Source organism: Crassostrea angulata, chromosome 3 (assembly GCF_025612915.1).
Source record: "Crassostrea angulata isolate pt1a10 chromosome 3, ASM2561291v2, whole genome shotgun sequence".
In the NCBI taxonomy this organism is placed as follows: domain Eukaryota; kingdom Metazoa; phylum Mollusca; class Bivalvia; order Ostreida; family Ostreidae; genus Magallana; species Magallana angulata.
This window is the reverse complement of record NC_069113.1, coordinates 47,715,370-47,728,152: the sequence shown is the minus strand read 5'-3', so window position 1 is coordinate 47,728,152 and position 12,783 is coordinate 47,715,370. Positions and strand designations below refer to the sequence as shown.

At 33.0% G+C, this 12,783-nt stretch overlaps 1 protein-coding gene across 3 annotated transcripts in view; it reads left to right on the top strand.

Moving 5' to 3' along the window:
- LOC128176438 (ras GTPase-activating-like protein IQGAP1) overlaps nucleotides 1-12,783 on the top strand; it is a 45,740-nt gene that overhangs the window by 1,122 nt on the left and 31,835 nt on the right. For all 3 annotated transcript variants that reach the window (XM_052842770.1, XM_052842772.1, XM_052842771.1), the window contains exons 2-8: nucleotides 1,568-1,667; nucleotides 7,987-8,143; nucleotides 8,415-8,492; nucleotides 10,084-10,160; nucleotides 10,612-10,679; nucleotides 10,947-11,038; nucleotides 11,537-11,558. In XM_052842770.1, coding sequence (XP_052698730.1) covers nucleotides 1,568-1,667; nucleotides 7,987-8,143; nucleotides 8,415-8,492; nucleotides 10,084-10,160; nucleotides 10,612-10,679; nucleotides 10,947-11,038; nucleotides 11,537-11,558 — 594 coding nt within the window. The remainder of the gene's footprint in view (nucleotides 1-1,567; nucleotides 1,668-7,986; nucleotides 8,144-8,414; nucleotides 8,493-10,083; nucleotides 10,161-10,611; nucleotides 10,680-10,946; nucleotides 11,039-11,536; nucleotides 11,559-12,783) is intronic.

Here is a 12,783-nt window from a genome sequence, read left to right as displayed (position 1 = left end):
CTTTTAGCTACAATTTTACCAAGTTTGTACTATGTATCTTATGCGTAAATCTAGTCCTGAACCAAAGTGCATCACAATGTGTCTGAAGAAATTAAGTGGCCACATCCGTCAAGGGTTTTCCTTTTCTCGCCAACACAGTCTCTTTAGTTTGTGATTACACAAAATGAACACCCTAGGCCTCGCATGATGGTTGATCCGTATTCAAATCCCACCATACTTCAAGTTACACCCAAGGGGTGGGGTTGGTGGGTGGGGATGTTTGATACTCTGAATGACCCGAGGCAGTGTAGACATTTGCATTTATAGATGAAATTTTGCTCACTATCTCACACACTTCATCAGTATCTTGATTTGGTTCAATCTAAACCAATTCTTGTCATTTAATGTTCCTGGGGCTGAGGCCATGTCTATCGCCTTGCAAAGTAAGTTCATGCTATCAGTAAATATTAATAAGGCATCACTTACATTTCAAAGTTAATGATTTTTGCATCCTCACAATGCCAGGGGTTCTGAGTCCACTTCTGATGCAGTGGGACACAAGTGGACTCAGATCCCCTGACATTCTGAGGTGATATTTGCAGCTTCTAATGATTAATAAATAATAACGAGTCTAAAGTAACTTTTTTTTCCTGAATTGTATACAGTATATAATAATTTGTTGTGTGGTAAATTTTGGGGAGAATATATGGAAGCTAGGATATTTAAATTGGTTTTAATTACAAATGTACTAGCTAGCATCTCTGTTAACAGCTTGACTTATAATAAAGTCTTCTTTATGATGAGAACACACTATAAATAGTGCTTCCAGTTTAATGACTTGAGAAGGTGGTTGTATATATTTGTAAAGTTTCCCCATTGTTCTCACAAAAAACAGGAAGTGATTGAAGTGACCAGATTGGGAGAGTCCAATAGATGAATAGGACAGGAAACTCCTTCTTAGGTTCTGCCTTCCCGCAGGATGATAGCATAGCTTTATCCAACACATTGTGCAAATAATAATGATTTTTTCCATAAAAAAAATGGTGACATATTGTCCCAGTTCTAGTCCTGTTAGTTTTTTTTTTTTAGCATGATTTGCGTGTCAAGATCACATGATTGTATTCCATTTACTTGGTGATTACTTTGTCGAAATCAATGAAATTTTATGCTGGGTACCTTTAATACACTTATTATCACTATAAAGTATCATTTACAAGGTCAACTGAGTGATTTTAAGTGCACATTGCAACATTGAAAAGACCTTCAATTGAAATTTCAAAATACATAAAGTTTAAAAGACTGCTCAGGCTAATTCTGAAATATATATATTTATAATGTCTTATTATGACTAAGATAGAAATGTACATTTAAGTGAAACTGGGTACAAAAGTACTTCAAAATATGTGTAGTATTTTGTCAAATGAAAATGATGAGATTTTATGCACAGTTATACAAAATAATATAAGAAACTCTGAATGTCAATTCTGAATAGGTCCTTTCACAAATTACATGAATATACTCATAACTGGTACCTTGGTTTTTGACCTTGACTTTCAACAAGATTTCATGTGGCCTTGACCTTTTTTAGCAGGTGATGGGAGAGCCCACATGACAGCAGATGAAATGGATGAACAGAGGAAACAGAATGTTGCCTACGAGTACCTCTGTCACTTAGAGGAGGCCAAAGTGTTTGTATTCTAATTGTTGTAATTAATTAATATCAGTAATTGTGTATATGTTATGCACAACAAATTAACCATCAGATCTATATCTTTAATTTTCAGCTGTAAACTATACTATTAAGTAAAGAAAAAATTCAGATATTTTAAGTTTAAAGGACTATATGTCATATATTTTTGGCTGATTAAAAAATAAAACAGCATCACTTCTGATGTTATATTACTAGTGAGTGCAATAAATTCAATAAATAGGTGAAAAACATACCATATATCAGCTGTTCTAAAAAAAAAAAGGTACCTGAAACACTTTCTAAAATCACGGTTTATATGGGCCAAATTTGACTCATATCATACATAGTTCTTTAAATATTTTCTTATAGCCATATATAGCTCTGTCCTTCTTGAGGAGACTGATATACAGACAAAGGCTAAAAATTGCCAGCCATCACAAGTGCAGTTTTAAGTAATATCATATATGATACTGGTATAATGTGAGGTGGAATTTTTTTTTCTTCATGCATATCATTTGAGGTGCAAAAACTAAAACTGAAGATGGAAGAAGATTATATGTACAAAATATACATACATCAATCTGTCCATGCTTTCATAGTGTATTTTATGTACATAGTTTAAATTCAAAACAAGTCGAGTTTTTATATCAAGGAAGTATAGTCACTATGACTAAATCCTTGTTTATAAGTGTCATTGCACATTAATCTACTCCAGTCTGCCATTTCTAACCATAAGTTTTCTGCAAATCTTTGGTGGGGAATTTGTCAAAATTGGAGAAGGGGACAACTTTGACCAAGTTAATTTATTGTGAGAGAGTGTCAAAGAAATGAAATGAAAGGAAGTTTGTTTTGAAGTTTTCCTTAGGGCTGGTTTCTGAGCTGGCTGCCAATCACTCGATTTGAAAAAAAAATAGCCTGATTAGATATTATTCTTTGTGGGTTTTTTGTGATAATAAATTAAATTTGTTTTCTTTTATGACTGAAGTTCCTTGAGTTCAGGGAGAATAAGTAAGTGTCCACTGCACTGAAATCTAGAATACAAAAACAGAATTTGAGTGATGTACTTTGTGTAAGACTGATAAGAAAGATATATTGGTAGGACACAAATTTTTTTCTATTTGTCATGCAATGCCGTCTATTGCTGCCTATACATGTCAGTATATATATGTTAAAACCAGCGGAAAGAAAAGTAGAAGAGGTGAAATTTATGGGTAGAATTGACCATAATTAGAAATGTGATGTATCGATGAGAACAAGAGCCTCTGGCTAACATAGCTGGGAAGCCAAGAATGCGTAACACTAATCCATAGGATCAGCACTGATTAATAATTAATCGTATACCTGTAGTCAACCAATCACAGCCTGTAGAATTACATTAAATGTGGCCTAAATACAGGTGTGTTGTATTTTGTATCGTAACTCCATGCAAAATTACACCTTTTGAAGTCCGATGTTTTAAGATTTATGATATATGCTGTAGATGTTTTGGTGTACTGTATCAGGTTTATTGACAATAAGGAAAATATCTTGTTTGTACACATTCCTACTTGGATCATTTTTTAATGTGACATAACTATAAGGGGTCCTGAGAAAAACTGGTTAATTTTAATTGAGCCGGAATGAATGATTTTTTGTCGTAATCAAAAATAGAATTGAACTTAGTGCCACTCAGAGTAATTGTTTAAAATGAAACTTCAGTTACACACTACAGTACATATGACTATATATACAAAGTACAATTAACACAGAGGTTGAGTGACCTTCTATTGAGGAGGTATGGGACACCTCCATTTTGTGCGTTTCTCTTTCAAATTTAACAAGGAAATGTTAACTATAATAAACTTTAAATATAGTTCGCATCAGCTTTTGATCTGTAAGTCATGAGTTCAAAATAGATAGTGAGTTTTAACAATTTTAAAATGCATTCGAAGATAAAAAATTGTAAATTTTATGTCTTTATTCAATTTATTTTACGTCTGCAGGTGCTTTTTTTTTTAATATGATGTATGTGTACTTTCAATTCCACATTGAAATATCAAAGTGTCCTATATAAATTAACACTTGAATGAATGATTTCTTATCCATCTGCAATTCAGGTACCTAACTGTAGCTGGATTTAAACATTCTTTTTTTCCATCTGTCCATGGCATGTTTTGTTCATCTCTCTATTTGTCTCAATGTCGGCATTGAAAATCTTTTAATTTTTTAGGAATATCAAAAGTTCAGCTTGCCACACAGAGATTTTTAAACAGAGTCAGTGTCCTTGAAAAAAAAATTCACATGAATTGTTGTCGAAATCACTAAATAGGGCGTATATAAATGGGTGTAGACATCAAAGAATTAACTAATTGATGCCTCATTGTAAGGGAGAGATGTTAGATATTTTTATGGAAGTAGATTAACTAAGATGGTTATTATTGACAAAATGGCGTATGGTTTGTAAAGAGACGCTCAATCAACTTAACAGATACTGCACATCCCTAGGGTTCTTTGTCTTTTTAATTGGATCAAAGATTTAGATTTAAGAAACATTTTATCAACTTCATTTGTGTTAAATGTCTGGATTCAGTCAAGCAGAAAAGTAAAACCACAAGGAAATTGTCCCTCAAGCTCTCTCTTCAGTTTGTCAGCACAGGATTTTATTATGAGGTGATCTGAATGTCATAATATTGACATAAAAGGGATAAATTTGCCTGGCTGAATAAAATTCAATAAGCTTTAAGAGAAGAGACATCTTGACTTTTTAATTTTTGAACAAAACATTTTGAAAATTTACTTTACAGAGTGTGTCACCTATTTTGAATCTGACTAAATGACAGTCTCTTGGGATGTCCAAATAGATATAAATTTATTGCATGCACATTTAAGCATAAATTGCACAATGAATATCAGACAATTGCCATTTTAGCTCATTTCCATGTTTATTGTTAGACCCTAGAGTTTGTTGAACGTGGAACACAAGCAGTATGTTAATAAAAGGAATTACTTAAGTTTTATATATGCATACGGACGATAAGCCATGTTCAATCCTTTGTTGGGTCAATTCCAGATGTATGCTTTAGATATAGAGCATTCTAATCTTTTGATTACCAAAAGAGTATGTGCACATTTCGATTGAAGTCAATTATTTTTTTGTGTGCACAAGATATCAGTCTTTTGTGTTCAAGGACTTGCCGTGCAGCGGTAGTTGGTCTGATTCAGATAGAGGACAGAAACTTGTTCTTTGTGCTGCAGATTAGGGACAGGAAGCTAGATTTGCTGACAGGAAGTTGATATATCCTGCAAGTAGATATGATACATGTACATGTGGAGGACTGTTATAATCCATGTCAACACCCTGCAGATGTAAACACAGGATTATAAGTAGCCATTGCCAAGTTTAATTCATCACAAGATCTCCTTCCCTATTAATTGCCTTTCTTAGCCATTTGGTCTCAGGCAGTTTAAGTTACCCCCTTTAATATTTTGAAGAATAAAAAATATTTAGGGGCACAGAGACAGAGAGAAGTTACATGTCAAATGGATGCTTCAGTCTTGACACTATGCAACTCTGAGTGTTTCTTTCTTAAGGCCTTTGATTCTTTTATATTAGGTATTTTCTAAAAATGCTATTAATGCTGGAATCTTCAGATGCTCAATGCCTAATTTTTTTTCCTTCAGTTGAAACAATTTTTGAATTCAATGAATGCCCAAAAAGTTCAGGGATCTTGGGAGTAGCAGACTGGAGTAGCCATTAGATTGGTTTTCATTGGTGACTGTGTCTTGGAGGGTTTGTTTAGAGAGGAAATAGTGTTAGGGCAGGGCTCTCAGATGTAGTGAGAGGTGGGAGTATGTAAAACAAACTTCAAGTCTGTGTAGTTAACAAGATGTAATGTTTCTGGCGACCCTAGAGGTCGACAGGTAGAATTCATTTTGTGTTAATTACAGGTGTACCAACATCTGTTGCCCCTGCTCTATACATGTCTTAAATGGTGTCTCTTCATTTAATGAAAAAGCAGGCAAGAGGGGTGACCCTAAACACAATAGAAAGCTGGAATTCCAATCTCGGACATATTTGTACAGCTAACATTCAATCGGTAGATTCAATCCTATCTCTAGAACCAGTGTTTTCTCGTGATAGGTGGAAATGCAGCGTAGCATTAAACGAGCCTTATGGGCTGGCTGGAGTTCGTCAGCAGTCAGTCAGCTTTTGTACCATTGATTTAGACTAACCGTATCTAGACACCGTATATTGCTTGGGGGAGTAATTGACAATTTATGTTGCTTTTATTGATGAAAATGCGTATTGGTCCATAATTGTTGGTTTTATTCAGTCGAGGTGTTTATAAGAGATTTCACCACGAGTACTATGTACCATATATAATTTTACAACTATTTTGATGTCAGAACTTGTTTTTTTTTTTTAAGTTTGAAATTTATGAATGGTTTTGTGCATTGATACTGTACAAAGATCTCTATGGTCTGATTTTAGATCTAGTTATTGTCTGACATGGGTCACATTAAGTACTAGTACATGTACAAGAAACAAGTATGTACATTATAAGTATTTCGTGTCCTATTCAGTGTTTTACAAGTGAACCTTGCTCCCCACTTTATAGAGTGTTCATCATCAGTGATCCAATCACAAGGTGTTTCATGCAATTCTGCAACAACCCTATAGGTTTGATGGAATTGCCTTAAGTACCAAAGAATTCTTCAATGGTATCCTATATGTATGATAGGTCTGGAAAATTTTGGCATCATGGATCAGTTATCTTTTTACCAATAATATACATTCGGTTATTTGTAATTAAACATACCATAACGAGGCATATAATATACATATACTCCATAATCCTGCAAAGACTTTTGAAATGTTTTATACCTTTGAAGATGTTTATCATTAGGGTGGAATTGCAGACTCTAATCTGAGGAAAGAGCATGATTTCAACTACAATTAAATGAATTATTCACTTCTTTAAACAGGTTTCCTTAAAAGAAAGTTATGATTCTTAATACTGTGATTAGAGGTCCTTAGCATGTTTGATGGATGGCTTTTGCTTGTAATGATAAACACTTCATTTATTAGTTCTCATACACATCAGATAGTCCAACAACATTAACAGATTAAAATTTACAGCGCAAAAAGAGGTTAAATAAACAAACATACATTCCATAAACACAAGTACGCACTTGAAAATTTGAGAACGAAATTAATTAGACCCAACACAGAGTGTAGTTGTGTTGTAATAATTGTTGACGATTAGGTCTACCAACTAGTGGGGTGACCCAAAGGAGAATAAATTGTAGCTTGTACAACAAGGCGTCCTAATGCAGAACAAGTTTGGTAACATTGTTCGATGCTTGTACAAGCATTTTTTGCTGAAATCTGTTTCATGTGACTCGCAGATTAATAGTCTACAGACCTATATATAGCTGTGATGGGATTGGTTTAAAACTAGAGCTTATATTAAGTGGTGTAAACTTTCCAGAGTCCACCGGGATGGTGATATGTTTTAAGTTGCATGATTTTAAACCAATCCCTGATTTTAGACATTTGAGATTTGCTGTAAGTAGAGATACTTAGAACTGCAAGTATCTCTATCTACTGGTATATATGTATAATTAATAATTCCCACAAATGGTTGATGGTATGAGTCTAACCATGGGTCTTACATCTAGTTTTTAATCCTTTCCTTGGTGATACATTACGACAGGTTTGAAGGGTTCCTTGTGACATGTAAACATGTTTGTTCCGTGTGATTGGCCAACAGAACATAGCATACCACAACCCTAATTTTTATTTCAAGTTGATCGGTCGACAAGGAATATGAATTCTCATACTGTAACATCCCTATTAAGCGACACCGCCCCTATGAGGCATCGCACTTGCACCATTTCTCACACGTATCAAAAAGATCACCCAACTACTTTCATATAATGTATAAATGGGGAGCTAAGTAGATCTATATGTTGTAGTGTTACTGGTCTATAAGTCTTTCGGTAGTCTGGGGGTGAAGGCCAGAGGGGAAATTATGATAATGATGGTTGTTTTCTGCCATGTTTTTTGCGACCTTGGCTATATACAGCCGACATTTATAGCAAATTAACTCACAGAATTTGAGACTATATGATATAAATAATCTATGAAATATTGAAAGCTTCCACTGTGTTTCCCATTCTAACATTGATTTGTAGTGTTAATAATACATTTATGGGAATATCTTCAAAGAAAATCTAAGACATATATTAGTTTGATTATGACCAAGGTGAAAGATATGTGATACTAGTATTAATATATTGTTTTGCAAGATTTAAACCATTGTGTTTTTTTGCAGATGGATTCAGGCGTGCATTAATGAGGAATTGCCCCCCACAACTGAGTTGGAGGAGGGGCTCAGAAATGGGGTGTATTTGGCCCAGCTGGGCCACTTTTTGGCCCCTCAGGTCGTACCCCTTAAGAAAATTTATGACAAAGATCAGTCTCGATATCAGGTGAGACAAATTAAAATACAATTAATAGAATTCCCCCATTACATTCTCTGGAATGAAATATATATATATATATATATATATATGTCAATATCTTATCATTTTGAAAAAAAAAAGTGATTTAGAAAATTAATGTTGTTTAAACATAAATTATAAATACATTTGATTTTTCAATAGTAGTGCTGTGAAATTGCTTAGTGGATTTTACTTCTGAATAGTGTTAAAGATTTTTATTGTTGATTTAAGAAATGAATTTACAATTGTATCTTTACAGTCCAGAGGGTTACATTTTCGACACACCGATAATATCAACCATTGGTTTGTTGCCATGGAGAAAGTGGGCTTACCACAGGTAAAGCTCTCCATCTTCCCTCTTTCTCTGAACCTCACCAATAAAAATTTTCACTTCAGTTAAAGTTGTTTAATATTTTGTTTTTTAAATCTGTTTGATGTAGCTTTACAAGGAAATATTGTTCTCTTTTAACTGAAATAATATGGCAACACATTACCTGGATATCTAAGTGCAAAGCGTCAGTATGCATGATCAACGGTAAGAAGTAATGGGATCAGTTAAAGAAGCTTTCGTTAAGGTTCCTTGTTATTTTTAGTTATACAAGAGAAATTCAGAAAAAAAGCAATTCTCCTTCTAATCAAGAATATCTCAAGGATTGAAAATTCATGACAGATTTTATTATCCAGAATGTAGGAATTCACAACATTATTGACATTCTGCATTTTATTGAGTTGAACTTCATTAATTCAAGTTTCACCTTACAGAGCATCAATGTGCGTAGTTAGATGTGGTTTTAATTAATGATTTAATATATTCGGAAGCACGAGACAATACAATGTACACAGTTAGATATGTAGATAGAAGCATGCAAGACAAGTGCAGAGGTTAATGAATTATTCACACACTGTGTCTCTATGTACAGTAGGAGTCTCTACTGACAAATACAAAGTTCCATTGATCGCATTTGGCAGATCTATCTGGCGTTTTTCTGTTGAACTGTTTTTCTGTCCACCTTTTTTTTGCCCACCTAGCTTTCTTTGGGGTGGCATAACTAAGTTTCCATAGCTTAGCAATCAAACACAAAAAACCAGAAGTTTGGTCTGATTTGGTTTACAAGATTAGGTTGAAATTGGTTCCCGCCATCCTAGAAATGGCTGAGGTTATGCCGGGCGAGGGAAGTTTGTAAATGTAAACAACTGTTTTTAGGAGACACAGTTACAAAGATTCGCTGTGGAGTATTTGCTGTGTCACAGTTTAGATTATGTTTTAAAGTATTTTAAATATTAAATTGATCAGTGTTGTATATTGAACTGCAGGTCCCCTTTAAAACATTGTCTAGGTCTGCTTATGTAAAACATTTTGTTTCAAATTTTTCTTTGTACCAATCCACCCCTTTTACCCCATATGAAGTATACTAAAGAATTATCATTTTATTGAGAGTGGAGTCAAAACTTTTTTAAGGGAACTCTTTTTTATGAATACAATTAAATCCCCACTGGCACAAAATTTGTTATAAACTATTGCAAAATTCATTCAAGAAAATTGTATATTAAAGTGTTTTGTTCCTGATTATCTATCAGTTTTAATCATCATATTATATTAAGCCTCTATGATTGTATAGTTCTTGTATGTCAAAATGTGTGTATTGCTTGAAATTTAATTTTCAATATAGTTTGTTTCAATAGGACTATAAGTATTTTTATGATCCAGAATAAAGGGACGGGTATTTAGAGTGTGATAATGTGCTGAAGTGGTCCATTAGGTCTAACTTGCTAAAACACTGGGTTGTGTGATTAAAACGATGAATTATTCATCACAGCCTCAAGACAAGGCGAAATACTAACCCTACAGATAATCTGTGTTGTATTGACTATAACTCTGTGTGCATTGATCCCTCTATTAGCTTTTGTGTTTGTTTTTTTTTAAATAGATATTTTACCCTGAAACGACAGATGTTTATGACAGGAAAAATATGCCCCGAGTTATCTACTGTCTGCATGCTCTCAGGTAACCAATCAAACGAAGCGACCTCTTGTCCAATCAATGGAGACAATTATAATCACTTTGATAGATTTATTTGAAATATATATCTAAGGGTTAAAATTCAGCAGAGTAAAGGTTATTTGATATACATGTACTTCATTTTTTTAAAGATTTTTTTTTTCATAGTTAATTGATCTGGGTGCATATTTTACATTGCTGAAAATAATCACAAAGATAATTTAATTCATATAAAGTTTATTTAATTTCTGGAGAAAAAATTCATTTTAAAATTTTATATCAAAAAAAACTTTTGAAAGTAGGATAGGGTTTGATGTATTGCATGTGTAAGAAAACTACTAACTGGCCATACTGGTGTATGTGCAATGATGAATTTGGATGTTTATAAGTCTGGTACAGCTAGATATTCATCTAAATTTTATTTAATGTTAATCAAGAATTTGTTTTATTTTACCAGTCTGTACTGTTTTAAACTGGGCATTGCTCCTCAGATTGAAGACTTGTATGGCAAAGTTCAGTTCACAGGTAATGTTCGCATCATACATCATTATAAATCACCGTCCGATCATCATAAATGCTTGGTCGCAAAGGATCACTATGGTTTTAACTTTCTTGTTTTATATCCTCCAGTTTACAAAATCTGTCATCTTCAGTCAACTATTTGATCAAAAACATAATAAACACTTATAAGTTAAAACTCTCTTGTTCACATTGTTTGAAAAAAAGCAAATTAATAAATAATAAATGATTTAAAAAAGGAAGTTTTGCTAATATTGTAAATTTCTTTGTTAGAGGAAGAAATCAGTGCCATGAAACAGGAACTAGAGAAATATGGAATTCAGATGCCAGCCTTCAGTAAAATTGGAGGAATTCTTGCAAATGAGGTATCAAGATATGATGGATACTGTTTGTACCTGGAACAGTTAATGAAAATACCAAACATTATTTGAGAAGTTCCACTTATTACATGAATCTGAAGCTCCACTTGCTCTAGCAGTTAGAGAATGATGAAAATAGAAGGAAACCTTCAAATCAATTAAGCCCTGATATTATATAAACATGCCTAGTTATATATTAAAGTTCCACAATTCCATAGTTCTTGCTCTAGCGTGAAATCACACGCATTTCCTTTGACAATAATTTAAATGGCATCTACCGGGTACATGTAATTTTCAAACAAACAAAATGTTAGGGCTTTGGCTCTTGTCCTTTTTGTCCTCAAAATAAATGTCTTCAGATTTGTTGTAGATTATGTATGTATGCATAAACAATCCAAAATCTTTTAAAATTCCTTTGGCATTTAAGATATACATGGATGTTATGATGGTCTTAAGTGAATTTTTGTGTATTATTTAATTGAATTTTATATTTTTATTTTTCAGATGACTGTTGATGATGCAGCATGTAAGTTTTGTATTGTAGTCTTTACTTCTGATCGGTAATATTGATTTTATTTTATGGCCCATTTTTATAAATGTACTTCAAATCAGTTTCTATTTTTGAGTGTAAGGAAGTAAAGATTTAAGTGGTAAACTTTTTCACAACAGATGCATTGTGAGTGTATATCACAATTTGAAGTAAATGAAAGTTGTGAATAACTTAATTGTCACGCCCAGGTAGAGATGACACTTAGCCGACACTTCTCATCTTTGTCATTTAAATGTTTGCCAGAGATAAGATATTTTCTGTAAACACTTGCTTCTAGTTTAAAGTGATAGAATAGGAGCTCTTGGCGTTAAGATAGTGGAGGGGGTTTACTAAGTAATTTGCATTGTTTCCCTCTTGAAGTGTGGGGGATCATTACTATAGGTACACAAAGAAAAGCCAACAAGATTGTCTTTTCCAAAATCGGTAAACACAGTGAATGCTCTAAACTCTCGTGTTTTCATGCAGGGAAAGTGATCGATATATCTTTAGAATCATAAATCTGCGGTGTGTTTATAAACATGATAGATCTTTAGTCGTAAAACCCACATTCTATGTGTGTCATCATGTTGTGATGAAGACTGGCTTTGGAATTTTCTGCTTTCATTATTAAATTTGTCTCAAACAGGAAACTATTATATTAGGATGTTGATTTAGTTTAAGTACACATCACTATTATAGAAATCCTTTATGACATCAAATATTTTGCTTCGTATTAAACTACCAAGTGTACTTTTGATTGATGGTCTGTTTACCTGATAAACTCCAAGTTACCAAACATAAGTGTAAAAATGTATAATGTTATTTAGGAATATACATCAGATTCCCAAACACAGCATGGTATATTGAACTTTTTTGTTGTTTCTCTTGTAATTTTTTAAAAAGATGACTAAATTGAATTGTGTTCAAAGAAACACTATAGCAACTCAAAACTGTAATATTTCAACCTTTTTTCAGCCTGAGATTAAACTTTAATAAAAACTCTAATGTTATGAGAAATTGTGCAGAGTTTTTTAAAATTACATCAAATACCCAAGCTATTTGCAGTGCCTTTAATTTTAAGATTACCTTTATTATTTGCCATTTTCCCATTCTCACTTGAATGTATCTCATATTTTCAATATTTTCAAAGATCTTTCAAATAAAGGCACATATCAGTCTCTTGGAATCAAATAAATTATTATTACTCCAGATATAAAAAGAA